Genomic DNA, 21,207 nt, shown 5'->3' with positions numbered 1-21,207 from the left:
TTTACAATTGCCTGGGGGAGTTGAACAGGTCTATGTAATTTCTAGAAGAATCTGCAAAAGTATTTTTTGGGATTTCCTTGGCAACAGATGCCCACATTATGTTCACATCATTTATCCTATTATTTAGTTCAGCTTGAGCCAACAAATCTAAAATATGCAACAAACAGAGGAACGACTATTTTCAAGCTCACCATGCTAACCCCATTCAAAATCTACGATTTATAATTTCAACATTTTTTTAAGTTGTTCCAAGTGATGCTCGAGGAGTTAGGAGGTGAAATATTAAAATCTCTAGGAAGATCTTAAACTTGTGGATGTGCGTAAAGGTGATTTTTCTTTGGTAAAATTTAAAGATGGCTGCTTCTTCCTGAGGTCAAAGGTCGACCAAACTTTGGTTGTGGTTGTAGACTCAAGCTGGCGACATGTGTGTGAAATTTCATGAAGATTGCATGAACACAAGTTCCAAATCTCCAAGTTTAACACTTTGGCACAAAATGGCAACCGGTAAAGGAGGTGTTATGGGACATCTCCGACTGGATTATGATGTTTGTTCACCTTTCCAACAAGTAGTTCTTTGGATTTCTGGAAGCTTCTGGTCAAAGCCTCCACTAGATTTGCTCTTCAAGGCCAAATAGTTTAACTACCAAAATACTTTAAAAACCGAATGACATTTTCAGCGAAACAGATCATAGAATGAAAGTACCGTGCTGTTTGTAGATGGGGGGTTTTCTGTAGATGTTGCTGCCCTGATCTGAAACCAAGCAAAGACACACAACGTGCTTAGAGAGATGACAAACATTTCTTTAGACACATCCAAATTCTGCTGTAGAGGAGACGACAGGAAAGCAAAGAAAAGAGCAGAACCGGTGCAGGTACAGGGTGCGCTCCAGCTCCTACCTGGGAGGTGGAAATGTTTGGGGGTCTGACAGAGAGGCGGAGTTATCGGACGGCTGTCGGGCCTGAGTGGGAGGGGGGAGCTCCGGCCACTGGGTGGGTCGAGGCCTCCAGGAGAACCAAAAACAGAACATCAGCAGAAACTCTAAGGGGAACCACAATGCTGTGGTCCAGGAGATGTTCTCCGGAGAAAATGGGATCAATGGAAGAAGCAGAGCCACTCCGGGGGTTAAATGAGTTCATGAGCTGATGGGTGATGAGTGGTTAAATATGGGACTTTAATTTCTCCCAGCATGTAACACGACAGTTGCGATGCTTTTCCTTTTATGTTATGGTACAGGAGTTATGTTTAGGTAAGAAAAGCCAGATAATCTCATGCAAAACACCCAAACGCTGACAGCTCCTCTGAAAGGCTGCAGCTCAGCGAGAACCAGGAAGCTGCAACCGTACAGCAGGTTGGGATGAGAAATGGTCCAAAATGAGAAGCGGCACATGAACGATAGGCGGCGTCTCTATGGTGATGGAGTCTGCCTCACGGTCTGGGGCAGATAAGACTGGATGGGGGCCCTTACCTTGGCTATGAGGGAGGAAGTGGTGTCTGAAAGGGGATGTGGGGCGGGAGTCACTATTTCTGGAGCCCACACTGTTACTGCAAAGGGAGGAGCAGAGCTTCTGCATGCCTGTCAGAGCCTCTGTAAGGAGGGTGGGATGGGGGGTCAAACACCCCAGGATCAGGCAACAGAGGTGGACAGGATGGGTGGCAGATAGGGAGCAAAATGGCAAAAAAAAGGGGAGAAACAGGAGTTGATAAAAACAGATAGAGGAGACATAAAGTGAGGAATATTTAAGATGAACTTGAAGAAACAAGAAAAACGACTTGACATTAAAAGTAAACTTTTAATGGAAATTAATCAAAAAATAAAAACATACAATAAAAATGCTAAATTAACTTTGAGGTTGCTGCAGAAGTGAGATCAAAGCAAACCTAAAGTCAATTTTCTTAGAGATTCCCAGAAAAGTGGTGACGTCTTCAGACAGCAGGGAATGAGTAGGAAACAGAAAAGAACATTTCGCTCCAAGAGCTCACCTGGTCGATGGAAATGCTGCGGCGACCGTAACAGGGTGGGGGTGTAACCATGGCGATTATAAACCGGTGAGCCTATGGATCCCTGACTGGTGGATCTCTGGAGGATGCGTTCCCTCCTGTCGTAACAGCCCTGGTACACAAACACAGAGTTCTGTCCTGCAGCCGTCATGGACTGAAGAGTCGCTTTCACAATCCTTTTTTTATTTTTTGTCCTTGAGTGGAAATTTCACCCCTGCCACAAACTCAAAAACTTGCACACTCCTAGAACCCGATGACATCAAAAGAATTAATGAGGCAAAAATCTCTTATGAGGCTCAAAACATATATTTTAAAATCCACTAACGTGTCGGAGATATCAAAATAAAATTTTGAAAACAACAACATTTTTGCTGATATTTGACCTCAGGAAGAAGCTACCATTTTAAAAAATCCCTTTTAGCAAAAATGATCAAATTAACTTTGATAGACCAGAATAATTTATTCAGGATTAACCAAAAATGTTCCTTTTAATTATTTCCAGGTTCACTGATTCCTCCAGTCACCTAAAGACTGCCTCTTTCTTATAATGACCCCTTCTACTAAGTGGTGTATCTAAAAAAAACTTAAATTGATTAAATAACTTAATTATTGAGTGCTCACCTCTCCAGACGGGGTAGGTGACATGATTCTTGAAGACTTGAAGGAAAAAACACACCAGAATGAGACATTTCTTCTACAAGAAGAGAGCACGATGCACATTAGAATCATGAAGGTTCTTACTTTGTCATCAGGCATGGGGGAGCGTTCTCTCCTGGCAGTGTGGAGCTGCTCAAGACACAAAACATCACCAGATTTACCTGAGCGCTCATCACAGTGTGCTCATATGTGATGGAGAAGAAGGGTGCAGCTTTACCTCCCCCACACTCTCCTGCCTCTCCTCTCTTTCATCCAGGGAGGTGGTGTACATGGGTTCATAGGTTATAAGGTCGGGGCGCTCAATGTCATAAATTGCTTTGACTTTAGGAATGGCAGCTAGGTCTCTGTAATCAAGGATCTCATTGTCTACTTTTGCCTTCAGAGACAAAAACAAGCACACAACAGTGGATCACTACACTAATACAGAAGATGGGTTGGGAGAATTTCTGGCGGTTTTCAGGGCATTTCTTACATAAATGGTGTGACCCGGTGAACCAGGTATGCTTGAACCAGGTCTGGAACAAATACTCTCAGACGAAGACCTCGTGGGCTATGAAGAAACACATGAGCTGCTGTTAGTCCAAAAAACAGTCACCACTTCCATATCCGTGTGAAACCTTGAAGAAGACTCTCCAACTGGTCTTTATTTGGTCTTAAAATGCTGAGTGATGACAGGGAGCTCCAAAATGTTAGAACTTTGGTGTCAACTCACAAATATGGCATTCATTTGCAAGTTAGCAAAGTGGATGCTATATTCCTTAACATTCTACATACTTCATGCTTTTTCATCATGAAAATGAAGAGACTAGATGACAGAAGTCAGAATGAATGGAGAGAAGCTGAACGGTCACCTGGTTTATCTTTTTTCCTCCTCCAAATGAGTCTGAGACTCATGCAACCTGTTTTATGAGTGGTTCTACGTGAAATACTGAGAGGACAATGCAGGCTACCTCCAGCAGGTGGCAGCATAGAGTGCATCATGTATTACAGTCATGTGGGGGAAAAAAGTACATCCTCTTCAAATTCTTTGGCTTTACTAATAAAGAAGGAAAAACACTTATGTGTAAATGTATATAAAATAAAACACTATATAGTGTCTAAACTCTTCCTGATAATAAAATATAAAACTGAAAAAATTTATAAAAACAGACTCAGGGTCACAAATTCAAAAACGCCTTAAACCACACATGCAAGGCTTCCTATTTAGTTGAGATTCACATTTCTGCTGGAGTTTTCATACAGTTATGTTTTCTTGTTTCGCATCTTTTTTATGTTTTTTTCACATCATCCAAGTTAGATTAAATTCTAAAGTTTTACATAAACAATAATTTGTTTTTAGCATTCTGTACATTTAAACTTTCTGTCATACTTGGGTTGGTAAAATAATGTCATTGTCAGTGACACATGACCAGAGCTGACTGAGGGTTTGGTTTGTAAAAGAGTTTGTGAAGAAACAACAGTTTGGTGTCTTTGTTTTGTTTGTGCCAAACCAACCAATATCATGATTCCTCCACCAACAAATTTGGCAGGCACTTTGAGGTCCTAAAGTTCCACTACAATCATCTTTTTATCTGAGTTGTGGGCAGGAGCGGAGTGAGCCTACCCTCATTTCCCATCATCCCTTTTTTAAACACTCTCTCCTGTTATCTTACAGCCAATTACACCCCAATAAAATAATATTGATTCAACAAAAATGGCAAGCAATATCAGAGCTATTCAGCCGTAAACGTACATGGATTTAATTGTCTGCACGTGGATGAATCAGAATCGGCGAGGCAGGGAGCTTGTTGCTCACCCAGAGTATTTTTTACGTCGGAAATATGTTCTTTTTCAAACTGCATTTTTTCATCTGCTCCTGATTCACAACAATTTGAATAAATAAATATGCAGAAATTTAATTTTGAGCTACATTTTCTTCCTATATGTCCTCTATCACCAGAGAAATTCCACAAAAACTTTTTCAAAACACAAAAAACTACATTTTCATTGGAGAGTGTCTTAAATATTGTTGAAGTTGACCCATATCTTCTTTCTTTGAAACATTTTGCTATTCATTTAAGCGATTTAATCAGAAATACTCGATTATTTTCCGGACTTCTCAAACGCCTCCTTATACTGAACTGTTTATGTTCCCCTCTGCCCCTGAAACTGTGGAACCTCTTTACAAATACTTGCTCTAACAGAGGTCTGCAGCTCTGATAGGGAGTGTTTTCTCCTTATTTTCTCACAAGTGCATGCTCTAACTTTGGGCTGCACGTGATGGAATGTCCTCCCCAGGGAAGACTAAATGCCTGAAATGTGTCCAGCTCTGGAAAGATCTTCGAAAATGATGGACTCCAGATTCCTAAATCATTGTCTGTATTTAGCTGAAACTTTTTTTTTTATTTAAATGTGTTATAGATCGTAAAACCTCTGAACTCACTGAGGGAGCACTTTGATCTCACATGACTGAATATATTTATGGGAGGGGGCACAAAATGATGCCGTCTCACAGTACCTGCCTTTCTGTTTTTTGGAGAAATAAGAGGGACGGAGGCAAAAGCTGTGGAGGAAGGGAGAGGGGGGGTTCACAGGGGCATCACACAGGGGGTGTGCCTCTCCTGCCTGACTCTACATGTAAATATGGTCAAATATTCACACACACATCGCTGAGTCAGCAGGCAAATGATTTCAACCACAGCCGGTTAAGCTTTAACAGTCTAGTGAGGAAGCCATAACAGCTCAGAGAATATTTGATATCTTCTCCTGTAAACTGTGACGTGAAGCGTGAACAGCAGAACTCCACAATGGAGGCATTGATGCTCCTACCCTCTCCCTGTGTCTCTCCTCCGTTCTGGTGGTGTTCTTGCAGTTTGGATGCCACACGGTTGACCCTGAGAGACACATAAAAGCTTGATAAAGTTCTGGTGAAAAAAGCACATTTGGATCTTCCTCAGAGTGGCATTTTTGTCTGAACTCTGGGTTTTGGTGACTTTCTGGTTGAGTTTTTTTAACCTGTAACTGGTTCTGCATCAAGCTGGAGCTTCATTAAGTTCATGCTAAGAAATCCAAACTTTTTGGTGCAGAATAAATCTAAAGAAGTATAAAAAAAGTAACTTTTGACAACTTCAATGGATGTTAAGTATCCTAGAACATCAATTGTTGAAATGTCAGAATTATATATGAGTACAGCATCGAACAGTTTTGGAGTATTTTCTGTTCCCTCGTTCAAGTCAAAATGCATCATCCACTCACCTTGCAGATACATCTCTTCTCCTTCGGTGAACATCTGATTGCATCTGCTGCATCTCGCACAGCTGGGGTGGTAATGCTTATCGCCCGCCTGGAAACCCAGGACACAAAACCAACTTGACATCAGAGGAAAAGGAAAATCAATAAAATGTGCAGCACGGTTAGGGAAGGTGGGGCGGGGCTTGTATGAAACAGCGCTCCGCCTTAAACATTTCCATCCTCCTCCTGATTTCAGAAGTACCTGCATACACTTCCTCTGATGGTAGACTAATAAAAAAACTTTACTTAATAGTGTATAATGTTAACAATAAACACTTACTAAAATTGTTACTTCTGAATATTTACTGCTTTGGTTGATCTGCATTCAAAACTTCCTATACTGTGAGCCATCTGCTCTTTTCATGCAGGACAAGTCACTAATAGATGTGGAGCTTTGACCGCAGGTGATAAACACTCAAATGAAATGTAACCTACTGTTTGACAACATGCAAGCGGCCACTCAGATATTTGCATTAACCTTTGACTGATTTGCATTAACAGCTGTCCTGTCCTTTAATGTCCAACAATGAAACTTTCTGAGATATTTTCTGTCTGAAACGTCTCCCTTTTCCTCACAGATCTGCAGTTCCTTTAAGCATTTATGAAACGCTGTGTTTATTTTCACAAAGGTCCTGGATTAACCCCGACAGGACCACTGTAACCCTTCATACCACAAATAAAAGTAACTGATTGGATCAGCGTCTGCAGCACCGACAGGCTACAACATGCTGGACAGACTATTGCACAGAACATATTGCACGCCATGCAGCTTTAAAGAGAGAAACGGTTTCAAATGTGAGTTTTTATTTACATAATTTCCATGTCGTTCATGCAGTTTAAGCTTGTATGGGAATTATGTGTATTTAGACAGAGTTAGAAAAAACAAAAATCTGATAAGAATTAATCTTTCAGAGCGATGTCACAACTCTACTTGCTGAAGAGATTACAGCAGAGATTACCAAATTACATCTCACCATTCTGCGTGCAAGTCTGCAGCATGCAGCACAGTGTTCATCTAAAACCTCTAAATATTCCCTCATTTGTAGCTCAAAGCATAATTTTGCACACAAAGCCCTCTATTTGAAACATTTTTTCCCTGAGTAGCTTCCAAATGATGCTTGAGGAGTTAGGAGACGATAGATCAAAATCCTTAGGAGGAGTTTAAATTTGTAGAATGTTTGTGGAAAATTCAAGATGGCCACCTCTTTCTGAGGTCAAAAGTCAACAAAACTTGATTGTAATTGTAGATTTAACATGGCAGTGTGTGGGAAATTTTGTGAAGATTGTTTGAACAAAAGTTTTCTTCTCCCATATTGTGAAAAAATGGGAAATTTCACACTTTTCCACTAATTGGACACCAAACCATAGGTCCTGTGGACAACCCGTAATAATTGAAAATTACTGCTTGTCTTACCTCCAACACTTTCCCTGTTATAAACTGATGGCACGCCTCACACTGGACACCAAAATGGATCTGATAGTCTTTCTCACAGTAGGGGGCGCCATCCCTGAGCAGCAAAACGTCAAACATTAGAGACAGAACACATTTCAGCAAACCTTATGCAAGCCCGCATTGGATTGTGTAATGACTAACTACAGGATAAGAGCTGCTTACTTGCTGATGTATTCCCCGGTCAGAACTTTACTGCAAGCTTTACACTTGAAGCAGCCCAGATGCCATTGTCTGTCCAGGGCCAGAAGAGCTTGACCGTTCTTGATGTCCCGCCCACATCCTGCACAATCTGGGAGAACAACAGAAAAAAACTTTATAGTAGCAAAACGCTTGTTTGATGCTAAAACACTACAAAAAACTTTATTTTGAAAGGAGGGCGTAAAAAAGGGTCAGGTTGTATCAATGTGACCTCCAGACACTAGATGGTGATAAAGAGCAACCTGCCTTGTTCCATCATAGCTGAGTCCTGAAAGTATAAAAAGCTCCATCCATTATAAAGTAGGATCTGGGGCTCCACTAGTCTCCAAACAGGCATCTTCATCTTTTTCATAATGAGCAGAGCAGCTCAGAGCTGCCCAAAAAAACACAGGGGACCAGAACTTTGTGAGGCCTAACAAGGTTGTGTGATGATGACGTGAGCAGAATCAGCATGCCTTATTTATAGGTGACCTTGTCTAAAAGCTTTCGAAATGCCAACAGAGAAACCAGCAGGGATGGGTGAGGAAGAGGAGGAGCTGGAAGGGGAGGGGTTTCAAGGCTCTTCACATGCTCCTCCAGGAAAAAAAGAGAGATGAATAATTTAGAAATTGTTAATGGCAAAAGAAGGTTGGGCTTCAGAGGAGGAGGGGGGGTGGAGGACCCCCCTGAATGATGCTCCTCCATCACTTCTCCCTTGGCAGAATGATGGAAGCAGGGAGGTTCCTAGGATGTAAAAGTGTATTTTTGCATCTCCATTTTCTCTATGATCCTGTATTTTCTTTTGAGTCTAATTTCTTTCTTAAATTAACTGATTAACAAACTTTAAAAATGTGTTTTATGTATTTTTTAAAAGGACAGAATATAAGTTTGAGAGATTTCTCTCTTACTGATTGTTTTTTAAACCAGTAAATTAGAAATAATTAAAAAAATAGAAATTGATTAATTCTACATTAACTAATGTTCAAAAAGGGTGTAGTTATGAGCTCCTGGTTGTATTTGTCTTTTCTATTTCAGCAACTAGCCAGCTAAGGGATGAATTAGCTGAGGATTGAATCAGCTGAGGGGTGGATCAGCTACGGAGTAGATCAGCTGACGGGATCGGTCAGCTGAGGGGTGGAACAGCTACGTTGGGGAACAGTTGAGGTATGGAACAGCTGAGGGGTGGAACAGCTGGGGGTGGGATCAGCTGAGGAGTAGATTAGATGATGGGGTCGATCAGTTGAGGGGTGGAACAGCTAAGGAGTAGATCAGCTGAGTAGGGAAACGGCTAAGGAGTGGATCAGTTGAGGTGTGGAACAGCTGAGTGGATCACCTGAAGGGTGGATCAGCTTAGGGATGGAACAGGTGTAGTGGATCAGCTGAGGGTTGGAACAGCTAAGGAGTAGATCAGCTGAGTGGGGGAACAGCTAAGGAGTAGATCAGCTGAGTGGGGGAACAACTAAGGAGTAGATCAGGTGAGTGGGGGAACAGCTAAGGAGTGGATCAGCTGAGGGATGGAACAGTTTAGGGTGGAACAGCTTAAAGGTGGATTCACTTTTTTTCTGTTCATGTTAATCCGTATCAGTTTAGTTAAAACCGATGTACTTATAAAAATCATGGTCATGTCAGTAATTTTATGGAGAAAATTATTTTTTTTAAATGTAATTCATTTGGGGAGACAATATTTAGTTTAATGAGCAACATCTTTCAAACCTGTTTATGTATTTCTACATAGGCTGAGTGTTTATTTCTATTTTTTAAGCAATAGGACAGAAATTATACTGAAAATTATTCATTTTTCAGATAAAACATTTTTTAAAAAGTCTTCACAAACATGCTTCAATTTTCTTTAGTGTTTTAACATCAAGTTAAAATGTCTCACAAAGTGAGAGTTTCTGTTCATCCGCAGAATTCCCAGCCCTGCCTGGTCACCCTAATGACATGCTGTGAAGGTGAATTCCTGCAGACAATTGCTACTCACTGCTGGAGCCCGGGATGTCCTTGGGTCCTGGAGACATGGGCTCCACACAGAACTGACACAGACAGTCTTTTCCGTTGAAGGTCACCCTGTCCCCTGCAGGAAACGGACGCCTGGAAGATAACCAATCAACAAAGTATGAGTTTGCTGGCCCATGACGGGTGGAAGCGTTCATTAGTGGTGGACTGTAGGGCATCTGACAGCCCTGGAGATGACAGAGTCACATGACGTAGATTTGCATCAAGACAGTTTGCCAGAGGAGCCTTTTAGTCACTAGAAACAGCATGCTACTGTATGACTGAAACATACAGTAGCATGCATGACTTATAGAAAAACCAGCACACATCTGATGAGTATCTACCAAACTGAATGTATCTGTAATACGCTCAGATTTAAATTATATTCAACATTTTGAAATGTTCTTCCATTTGTATTAAACTACGTCTTACATTTCACTGCATAAGCTTTCATAAAAGCAACTAAACATGAAAAATTTGATGAAAAAAAGAAAAAAAAAAAACAGAAAATGTGTCTTTTAATAAACTAAATAGATCTACCAAGAGCAACTATATATATATATATATATAAATACATGTTTATAACTAAAATTGTAAAAAATCCTTCTGTCACTGAAATGTCACTGGAGAAATTGCGGTGTGTTATTCCCACATAGAAAATAAAAAAATCGTATTATATTTTAGAGTTTTTTTGCAGAATCATAGCTTTTTTTCGTCACAAGTTTGCTTGTTTGTAGCTTGACATAATTTTCAACAATTCTTTTTTATATATTATGTTTTCATTATTTTATTTAAGGCCAAAAAGTTGCAAAACACCTAATAAACAATGAATGAAGACATAGTCTTTATGTTTATCATTCGCTGACAAGTGATTTATAATTAAGGCTTGTTAGGACGAACACATTGGTCATCTTTAGATTGAGGGGCTGCAAAACAGTTAATAAACAATTAGGAAATATACAGTGATTATATTAATTTGTCATTTATAAGCAAATAAAAGACATGTTTAAGACATTTGTAAAACATCTACAAATGCAAAAAAAAGTCTTTATAAGGAGTATATTACATATAAGGCACTAGTAAGAAATCTATAAATGCTAATTCATGTCTTATAAATTTCCTATAAAAGTTTATAAACACATTATTAATGCTTGTTAATGTCTTAACTAAATTATTAAGAATCTTATTACAAATAATTCCTATCTGTTTCTGTTTTTACATTTGGAGAACATTTGACATAAATATTTTCTGTGTTGTTTCTTCTGCTGCTGTCACAGTCTTACTTGCAGATGGTGCAGACGAAGCAGGCCGGGTGGTAGGTCTTTCCCAGAGCTGTGACCACTTCCCCCTCCACGAAATCCCCGCAGCCGTTGCAGCGGGTGCCGTGCATGCGCTGGTAGTCCAGTGTGCACAGATATTCCCCATTCTTCATGAAGAAGCCCCCCTGGGCGAGGTCACAGCCGCATACTGAGCCAAGGACACAGAGTTAATGAATCCATGACTGTTAGGACACAGATTTTTTAAGCCATACATTCAATGCAACAATAATTCTATAATATTTGAACCCAGGAAATAGTCTAGACCCAGCTAAAGATGAACATTTATGAGTTTAAAGTTCCCTCTAGAATTTCTGAATCTAAATAGTAAACTTGGATTTTTAAACTAAACAGCTAAAAAAGGAATTTGGGTATTTTTTTTTTCCAATTTTAAAAAATTTTTATAAAACAGGTTGAGTTTTGGCTCTATGGTACTTCTTCATGCACATCACAATAGAGTACTAGGAAAGCCCCCTAATTGAGGGGTCAGCTCAGTGAATGTAGGTTTTATCTTTTTAATCTTCTTGATTTAGGGGGTCGACATTCTTTGTATTAATTCATGTGGAAAACTAAGTAAAATATATTTGAAAAAATGTCTAAAAATATTTTTAAGTCAAAAACATTTCCTTCAAACTCCATGAATTTTGAAGACATTTTTTGATCTTCTGTAATGATCACCTGCTTCATATTCTTTGTGAGGAATGAGGAGCATCACAGAAATGCCACGGCTAAATGAGAAAGTACGCTGATGTTTGAAATAACAGCATCCTGCCATTGTTACGCAATAAGCTGCACTAAACCCTGGAGATGAATGAAGCCAGTGAGGTTGGGAAAATCAGCTTTAATTGCATTAAGGCTCAAGGATGATGAGATTAGCTTGTGAGTTAACGGAGTCAAAGAAAACCTTCAGTGTGGTTCTGGAGGCCTCTGAATGCTGGGCTCCTCCACTTTTGTTGGACTCTAGCTTTTACGGGAAATGCACTTGCAGACTGAAACCAACCGACTGGCTTCAATATTTAATAATATTGCTTCTTATTTCAATTATTCTTGACTTTATATCTCAGATTTGATTTGATGTGACAAGAGGGAAGATCCTTCTTTTCCGCCTGCAAGTTATTATTGAAAAATTTTAGGCTTTATTTGTGTTCTACTGTTAACTAGCACGTAAATAGGTTTAAAACTTAATGTTTTGGTATTGTTTGACAGCAGAATTAGTTGCATTAAATTAACTTACTTTAACATCAAACATTGTGTACTATTTCAAAGCTGATGGATGAAGAAGAACAAAACAAATATGGCAGCTGTCAGGATAGGTTCTTAAAATAGGACAGATTTCGGCTATAATTTCATAGTTTGTTATTCTGAGCTCCTGAACTAACCCCGACGTGATGCTCCAGTTTAACAGACTTACTCGTTCTCATCAGAGAGGAACTGCTTCATCAGATCATTGCTGTATTGTCCTAGAAATATGGAATGATCAGATCCAGATGCTTTTATGTAAACTCTGGGACGGAGGTAATCCTTAGTCCCAACTGCCCTTACGGGTGGATTTAGGCTGTCTGGGGGAGAAATATGATCAAACCTGTGCAGGGCACACAGGTGACCCGCATGGAATATTAAGGTCGTAAACCCCTCAGTGAACACGAAGAGAGAAAATGTTCATGCACACTTTTTTCTACGGGCATGCTGCAGGTGACAGGTCATAGTAAAGACTTTTACAACACCTAACGGTAAGTAAGTATGAAGTAGCATCGCCCATACATCAGTGCGTAGAACTTCCATTACCCTTACAAACTGCTGTACCTTTACAGGTGAAGCACTTTAGATGGAAGTGCTTGTTCTGGACCCGCAGCACCTCCCCCTTGCATGGCTCCCCACACTTGTGGCATTGAATGAGGGGTTTCTCTTTGGAGTGATGATGTGTGTCCTGCGCATGAGCCACTGCAACAGACAGAGCACGAACATTATTCCTCCAAACCCGAGCCGCCGAGCCTCTTTTCATTTCCACACTTCAGTTTGTCCAGCGAGGATCTGCAGAAGATGAACACATGAAAAGAGACTGATGAGTCTGTCTGGGAAAAAGCGGACCGCTCCGGGTTCAAGGCCGGATGAGCTCTGCAGAGAAACCAGCTCCATAAAGTCCATCTTGATTGGTGGACAGTTAAACCGCTGAGGGAGCAGGGCTTGGTAATGGTGCAGTAAAAACTATCGATAAAATCATCTCCACTTCTGGAAATTCTTCCTGAAACAAACAGAGGCAGCAATCTATAATTAAAGAGTAACGTATGAACAAATCATTTTAATTATAATATCTAAGATTTTGTGTGTGTGTTTATGACATAACATTTTATTTTTCCTTTTAACTGAACATCTATGATTGAACATGAACATTTAATCCTATTTTATATTTTCCTTTGACTAAATGAAGTAAACTCCCAGTTTCCTGATGAGGCCTCAGACACCATGAAGGTATAAAAGCACAGAGTGGTTTTATGGAGGCAGATGTCCTCTCATGGAAGAGAACAAAGGAAGAGACGCTTTAATGTCAGCTATAAAACTGACGTTTAAGTATTTGGTCAAGATCTTCCAACTTATAGATCCTATTTTCCACCATTAACCAAAATAACATCAATAAATTGAATGTAAGGAGTCAAACTCCAACAAATGTGTGAAAAATGTTTTTATATTTTATGATACTAAAAATGTTCTGCTCTCCTTAGCATTAAATCTGACAGTGATGCTCCTTCATGAGGATTGTTTTTCCGACAAAAACAGTTGAGAAGTATTAATTCTTTTTTTTCTGCTTCTCTTTTTGTAACTCTATGGTTAGTTTAGTTAAATTTTGATTTAAGGGCTTCTAAAATGCAGACTACAAATAATCCCTTCTTGCAGTTGGTGAATTAGTTCAGTCTGAAATCTCAGTTTAACATTTATTAGTTACTTTATTAGTTACTCTGCATTCAATGATAGACAATATGAATTCAGAGGAAAGAGATCCACATCACTAGGAATTATCAATACTGTAGAGGAAATCACAGATTCTCTGGATAAAAAAAGTAAACAGCTGGAGTATTTCTGGATTAAAAAAAAGACTTTGATGCAATAGACTATACTATTTTACTAAATAAATTAGAAAAATATGGCATAAGATGGGTAGCTTTAAACTGGATTGGAAGCTACCTAAAAGAAAGAAACAGATTGTCATGATAGGTCCATCACCATCAGAGACCAGAAGGATTGTTTGTGGTGTCCCTCAAGGATCAATATTAGGTCCTACATTGTTCAATTTCTTTGTAAATGATATATTTAACATTTCAAGGTCATTAAAGTTGGCATTGTTTGCTGATGACACCAGTATATTTTTTTCTAGTGATGATTGTAAAGAGCTGATTAACATGATAAATATTGAGTTATTTAAGTAAAAAAGGATGGATCATTACAAATTATCTCCTAATATAAGCAAAACAAAAGTAATATTTTTTGGAAACTATAAATTCAGTTCTGAGTCTGTAATAAACATTAATGAGACCACAATTGAGAGAGGGTAACTGAGCTTAAATTCCTAGGACTTATTGACAGTAAACTGTATTGGAAACCACACATCGCACACACACAAACTAAAGTATCCAAAAGTATCTCAATTATCAAAAAAGTTAAGCATATATATGAAATATAATTCCATATATTTATTTTATTGCGCTTTAGTTTTACCTTATATTACTTTATAGAGATTTGGGGCAATAATTATAAAAACTCACTGTATATTCTATTTATACTTCAAAAACGTGTCATTAGAACCATTCATAAAGCTGGTTATCTTGAACATACAAATACATTATTTTTTCAGTCTAATATCCTTAAAATGTACGACCTTAAATATAAAACAGCACAACAAATCCAGCAATAATAACCTCCCTTCCAGTACTCAGAAATTGTTTATTGTACGAGAACGAACTTACAAATTGAGGGAATGTAGTGAATTTAAAATCCAGAGGGTGAGAACCACAAGAAAAAGTTTTTGTGTGTCTGTGTGTGGAGTAACATTAAGGAACGAGACTTAATACTTTCACCAGTATTTACACATTTGGAAAACAATATAAAGAACTTTTCATTTTACAATATACAAGCTCATAGCTTTGTGATTATTATCGCGTGTTTTTGTTTGTGTGTGAACGTACTTGTAATGTGAGGAAATGAAGAGTAATCTGTATGAGTGTGTGTGAGTGTTTATATATATATATATGCCTAAATGCTAGTCAAAATGTACAGTGTGAGTTTATGTGTAAATATTGTGCATATTTGTCTCAAATATGATAAACGCAACCTTACGGGAACAAAATGATAACTGGACTTATATAAGGTTTCTTCTGCCATCCCCTTTCAAGCTGAGACAGAAAGTTATTTATGCAAATGGAAAGGCTAAGTTCACTATCTATTATAGCAAGACACTTCTTAATGATTGTAACAAAAATGCTGTTTTGAATTTAACATCTGCATATCTTTATTTGGTCTTTTTTTTAATGAAAAAGTTGTATTTCTTTTTCTGTTTAAAATAAACTTAAATCTAATCTCTAATCCATGAAGATTGTTTAATTGCATTTAGCAGAGACTGAACCAACAGTCACAACTGGAGACCTGAAGAAATACCAGAGTAATTTTGTCTGATGAGTGATGCTCAAGGAGGAACGCAGAAGAGCAGAAAAAACAAACAGGATTTATAAACTGAAGCGTAAAAAAACCTAAAACACAAAAACAGAAGGACTAAAAGTGAATGTAAAGGACAAACATTTGATCAGAAAGAAGCTGTGATGATGAACCTTCATGTGACTGACAAAAACCTCACCGGTTTTGAGTTACATCTGCTGTTGGGACGTTAATCAGCTGATTCCCATTTTTGTCAGGAGTCTCCCAAATCAAAGTGAAGCAAGCGTTTTAGGACAGTGATCATGCTAACACGCAGCTTTTCGACAAGATTCAAACCATCCGTTTCATTTGTAATATAACAACTTGGGACATTCATGATACGAGTCAGAGGTTATAATCAGCTGATTCCCTCTCTGGTGGGGAGTGTGCTGCTTTCTGACATGCAGCATAATCCTCTGCTACTGTACATAAGCGCTGCTGCAGTGCAGCACTGCACACATCCGTCTGAAGCCCTCAGAAGCTTTCGGTCTCTCCTTCTCATCCTCAGCCTGTATTTCAAAGGCACACGAACAGTGACAGCACACATCAAAGGGTCTTTATTTCTTCCCCTTTGCAGTGAATCATTAGACTGCAGGGCTAAATTAAGACACCAGCAGAAGAACAGAAATAGAAGCATGAGCGATCAATAGTCTGCTGAAGAAAGGCATTACTGGAGATCATTGATGACTTGGCCTGACTCCACTTTTACAGCAATAATCTTCCTCTAACATCCAGAAAGGCCGTAGCTGCAGTCAAATCATCACAAATTTAGATGAATAATACATTAAAAAACATTCCAGTGAGACACTTCAACAGCTTTTCTGCAGCCTGAATTGGTCATTCTTTAAAAAAAGCAAACTGCGTTTGTTTAAATGTCGATGTGCTAAAAGCAGTCATGAGATAATTAAAGAAAGAGGAAGCAGAAGGGAAGCTATTAGCAGGAAGGTGGGACAGAAGGAGTGTTGTGAGGGGAGTAATGTGGGGAGGATCCGTCTCCCTGGTGTCTCTAATGTGATTACACTCACCGGGACAATGAGTCATTTCTGGGAGAACCAGACCGCTGTGACACTGAGGACCAGAAGCTCTTTGTGTGACTTTGCACCTTCATGAAAAAAAACAATCCAGACCATCTGGGCGTCTGCACACCTAAAAAATATGCTCTCCAACAAACCTGCTTTAGACAGCTCCAGAGAATTCACTCTTTATTCTTTGGAACTTTGCTTGAAAATTAGAACTCTTTCAGTTTGAAATTAAGCTTTAAATTGGCAAAAATGGCTAAAAAGAAAACTAGAATCTGTTGAGTTCCTGTTATCCATGTTGAGAAATAGTTTAAACCGCTTTAATTTTTTAAATAAAGATTGCACATGTCCCATTGTGCAAACACTTGTAGACCTTGATTTTTTTTATTAGTTTATTTCAAGCAATTTCAAGCAAATAAAAAAGTTTTATTGCTGAAAATTCCTTAAGATAATGAAGAAAAAATATAATAACGATATCAATTAATAAGATATAACAAATAGACTTAAGCTAATAATTTGTAAACTGATTAGAAATGAAATAAAAAAAAATATTTCTATGAACCAAAACAAAAGAACGTGAAGTTGATTCTCCAAATAATCAGCGTTTGAACCAAAAGTTAAGACTGAAATGCAGCCAAATTAACAAAATAAAAAAATAAAAATGTTGATCTGATTTTATGCAATTTAATGAATAAGACTGAAGATCTTTTAGACTGAATTAGGCATGGGAGGCACTTTTAGAAGCAGGATGTCATCAACATAAAAAGGAACTTTTTCTGCCTAAAAAAATTAATCCCAGAGGAAGCAGCTGCTTAAAAAACTGTAGAAACTCTGGTGGGACCCTGATGGAAATGAGAGCAAGAAGAAAATTGTCCCGACCGACACACTGAGTCAGTCAGGCTTCGGGGTTTCGACTTCAAACTCAGTGGTTGATCAAATTTTGTAAACCGTTCCTGTAGGAAAACGCGAACCTCGTGGTTTCCAGTTTGCAACCAATTATGCTCAATAAAAACCCCTCTGTGATGCTGACTCTCTGAAGAGATTTAGATGGTTCTTTGGCTCTAGAGTCCAGAATAAACGGATGTTTTGAACTAAAATCCTGAGAGCTGAACTTTCACAGCTGCTTTAGAAGATTTCTCTTATAAGAATTTAAATTTTTAAAAAGATGGAACCAGATTTCACTGCGACAAAAGGAAAAAATAAAATAAAAAAAGACGGAAGAGTTCCTGTCAAATTAATAAATAAAGTTAATTGCAGTAAAGTTGATTTGTTTGAGCTGATTTTGCTGTTGTTTTCTCTGGAAAGTTTTTAAAACGTTACTCTTTACTTCGGAAAATTTATTTTAACACCAATAAGTTTTCATTTTCTTCCTACACATATTACAGAATATAATGAACCTTTTCTACAGAGTAAAATAACTTCTCTGGCCAGAAACAACAAAAAAAAGAATTTAATTCAAAAGCCCTAAAAATCTAAAATAAATATGCACATTTTTATTCAATTTTGTTATTTAAAAGCGTTAATATGTGTAAAGAAGCTGTGAATAAAAAGTAATGTAATGAAAGCATAAAGTAAAATGTAAAAATAAAGTTACTGTTAAAAATGTAAGTCAATTGTTGTGTGTAGAAATGATCAAATATTGGAGTAAAGTCGTCTTCCATGAGTCACATGTCCTATGCTGTGACGACCATTTGAATAACATTTAAATAAATAATAAAGTCACTGTATTTTTTTTTTCCTTATTTGCTCCTAAACATCCTTGTTCTTCAAACCTAAAGTGTTGGAAAATCTTTTTGTCTTCATTCGTTTAGTTTTTTTCTTTTCCCCGAAATTGCTGAGGGGGAAGAAAGTGTCTAAATTTAGGGACGTAACCTTTCACATGACAGAGGTTTGAATCCAGCTGAGCACATCTGTGACCGTACGTAACTGCTGTGATGCCAAGTTTCTCCGTTTGTGCTTCAGACCAGCTATTTTTAACATTTCCACGTGTCGGGAGGGGGGGGCGGGGTTGCCCTGCATGGAAAAGTCAACACTGCTGACGTTAGAACTGTGTGAAAAAGGCAGATGTTTGGATCGGAGAGCCGAGGTTTACGGTCTGTGAGGGAAGGGTTTGCCTGAGCACAGATTGATTCTGTTCCTATAAAAATTAAAGTGAGCAGATTTCCAGAACATTCTGGTCAGCCCGAAAAAACCCGGAGACAAATCCGATCCGGCGTCTTGGCTGTGCAGGGGTCCTGCCTCGTCACCCCAGGATGACACGAGCCTGAGCACACAATGAGGGGACAAAACAGCGTCCCGGCGCAAAAGGGGGCTGTCCTCTCCAACCATATATTCAACCCACCCCCCACCCTTTCAAGCAGAGCTGCGTTGGCAAAAATAAAGGCTGCAAATGATCCTCAGGGGGGTTGGAGTGAGAAGGGCCATGATGAATTCCCTGAGGACAGGGCTTTTCTGGGACACGTGCCCCGGCCCGGCTGGTAGATAACAGTAGTGGGTTTGGACACGTCTATTGAGGAAGCTCCAGACGTCACGGCCTTTGTTCCTCTCAAGAACTTGGAGGAACACTGTGGTCGGGACACGCAGAGGAGGGGTATTTTTGTTTTCTCGACTCTGTCAGAGGAGTTTCCAGACAGCAGCATCTCAGCTTGAGACTCAGTGAGGAGACCAGCTTTGGACCTGAACTTCACACGACCCGTTTGGAGCCGAGTATTCCCTGATGGACTCAGCATCAAAGAGCAGAAGATTCACCCACCATGAAACCCCAATAATCAGCATCGGCGCTGTTCATCACCCAGACATAACAAGGTTCTCCTAACCCCTCCCCAACATGAATATGTATAGATGGGTCCGACCCCTCCTCAACTCTGTGCCCCACCAGGAGACAAAGCACTTCAAACACACAGAGTACGGGGGGGCTATCAGCCTCCACCAGCAAATCCTCAGAGACCTGAGCTTTAAATAATGACCTGATCAGAGTGGTTTAACGCCACAAAGCAGAGGTTAGTGCGAGCAGGTACGCATTCATCACAACAATGCTCTGATGAACAGAACCGAGGAGGTCCAGAACAGCTTCTTATCGGAGCACACAATGAACTGCAGGCAGCATTGTGTTTGCAGAGCAGGACTCATGGCTCTCTGCCGCTGGATGGGAGCTCATAAAGGCCTCGGGCCTCTTTTCCCAGAGATAATGGAAGTGACTGACGGCAGACAGAGGGGATGCGTGCCTGTTGGTTTAGCCCGTCATCAGAGGCCATGCGCGGCTGATCTGTGGTGCAGGCTCTCAGAACCATGATGTCTGTGACAGGCCCCAGCTCCTCTCCTCCCCTTCAAAGACGAGGCAGCATTGCGGTTGTCTGCAGCGAGTGCAGCAGGCAGCTGCAAAGGGATGTGACATTAGACAGAAACAACTGCAGGAAAGTGACGAGGATTCAGAGCAAATGGAGCTTAAAGGAAAGACGCCACAAAAACAAACTATTTCACAAGGATTTTTAGAAATAGGACAAAAGCAGAAAAGCACTGCAGTCACTTGATACTGATTCATTATTCTGATGCCTTAGTATTGGGTCAGCTGTGCATCCCAGAACCCACCTGGCCTCGGGCGGCTTGAGTTATGAGCTCCCTGGAGTCCAAACTGTCCTACTGGCACGAACAACTTTGAAAATTGGACGCCTCCCTCCAGAAACCCCAACCGTCACCAGGCAGGGTGGTTTCAGCCTTCAGAGGGACTGTGAGAACACGTGGCAAGCAGAGGTCACAGGACTCCTGCCAACACCACCATGCCATGGATGGCGAGGGGATTTTTCAGTGTGGTCAGCTGGACCCGCATCAAGAGAACAGCTCCAGAGCAGGACGCCGCCTCCAACCGCCAGAGCGCCGTCAGCTACTAAAACAAACCTAAACTCTGATATCAGTAAAAATATCTTTAAAAGCTTTTTTGTCAGTGAAGAGAATTTGTTTAGAAAATACCAAAATAGCCTCCATGTGGAGCACGAGGGAGCAGATTAACCCTTAAAGGGAACAGCAGGAAACAAACTTCACTATCCAGTCCTGAAGACGATTTTACAACATAAACTCCGTTTAGAAACCATGTTCATCAAATGATCTGTGAAGCATCAACTCTGTATCTGCTGCTGCTACTGCTGGCTGTGAGTCACACCACCAAACAATGGTCAACCTCACGACTGCGTGTCCCGGGAAATCGCGGGCGGTGTTAAACATCCCCCGACGGCGCCCTCCTCCCGTGACTCCTCCTGAATCATCACGCACAGCTGGGTAAAAAAAAAAAAAAAAAAAAAAGGAGCCCGACGTCTTCTCCTCCTGTCAGCAGGACGACATGAATGGGGCCACAGCTGACAACAATGGAGTGTACCTTTTAGATGGTTGCCATGACAACGGCTGCAGACAGAGTGAAAAGGGAGGGAGAAAGACAGAGTGCAGGTCTGTAGCCGTGCGCAGTGTGCCTCCCAACACGAGTGCTCCACTTCTCGGTTCTCCTTTCGTCCAGAAATGGACTGTTTACACCCCCCCCAAAAGAAACCTGGCATGTCAGGAGAAGCGTGATGTTTGGCCTCAAGCTTCCCCCTAAAACGAACGCATGCTGTGATCAGACATCATTTTAGATACTCCAAGCTGGAGCTA

The 21,207-nt window shown here is 39.9% G+C and overlaps 1 protein-coding gene across 24 annotated transcripts in view; it reads right to left on the bottom strand.

The window, feature by feature from the left end:
* ablim1a (actin binding LIM protein 1a) overlaps positions 1-21,207 on the bottom strand; it is a 37,344-nt gene that overhangs the window by 6,152 nt on the left and 9,985 nt on the right. For 11 of the 24 annotated variants that reach the window (XR_004949232.1, XR_004949231.1, XM_024297415.2 and 8 more), the window contains exons 2-17: positions 12,671-12,808; positions 10,835-11,018; positions 9,538-9,647; positions 7,542-7,668; positions 7,341-7,434; positions 5,891-5,978; positions 5,465-5,529; positions 5,154-5,198; positions 3,129-3,206; positions 2,874-3,032; positions 2,741-2,785; positions 2,621-2,656; positions 1,982-2,111; positions 1,467-1,586; positions 898-1,002; positions 704-751 (exon numbers count right to left, since the gene is read on the bottom strand). Coding sequence is in view for 22 of the 24 variants with exons in the window: in XM_024297415.2 (XP_024153183.1) it covers positions 704-751; positions 898-1,002; positions 1,467-1,586; positions 1,982-2,111; positions 2,621-2,656; positions 2,741-2,785; positions 2,874-3,032; positions 3,129-3,206; positions 5,154-5,198; positions 5,465-5,529; positions 5,891-5,978; positions 7,341-7,434; positions 7,542-7,668; positions 9,538-9,647; positions 10,835-11,018; positions 12,671-12,808 (1,572 nt within the window). In the remaining 2 variants the exon portion in view is untranslated. Of the gene's footprint in view, positions 1-703; positions 752-897; positions 1,003-1,466; positions 1,587-1,981; positions 2,112-2,620; positions 2,657-2,740; positions 2,786-2,873; positions 3,033-3,128; positions 3,207-5,153; positions 5,199-5,464; positions 5,530-5,890; positions 5,979-7,340; positions 7,435-7,541; positions 7,669-9,537; positions 9,648-10,834; positions 11,019-12,670; positions 12,809-20,157; positions 20,840-21,207 lie in introns of those variants that run through there. The other 13 variants (XM_036215628.1, XM_036215640.1, XM_024297416.2 and 10 more) reach the window with 6 other exon arrangements.

This window comes from Oryzias melastigma, linkage group LG15, assembly GCF_002922805.2.
Source record: "Oryzias melastigma strain HK-1 linkage group LG15, ASM292280v2, whole genome shotgun sequence".
Taxonomy (NCBI): domain Eukaryota; kingdom Metazoa; phylum Chordata; class Actinopteri; order Beloniformes; family Adrianichthyidae; genus Oryzias; species Oryzias melastigma.
This window is presented reverse-complemented; position numbering and strand designations above follow the sequence as displayed.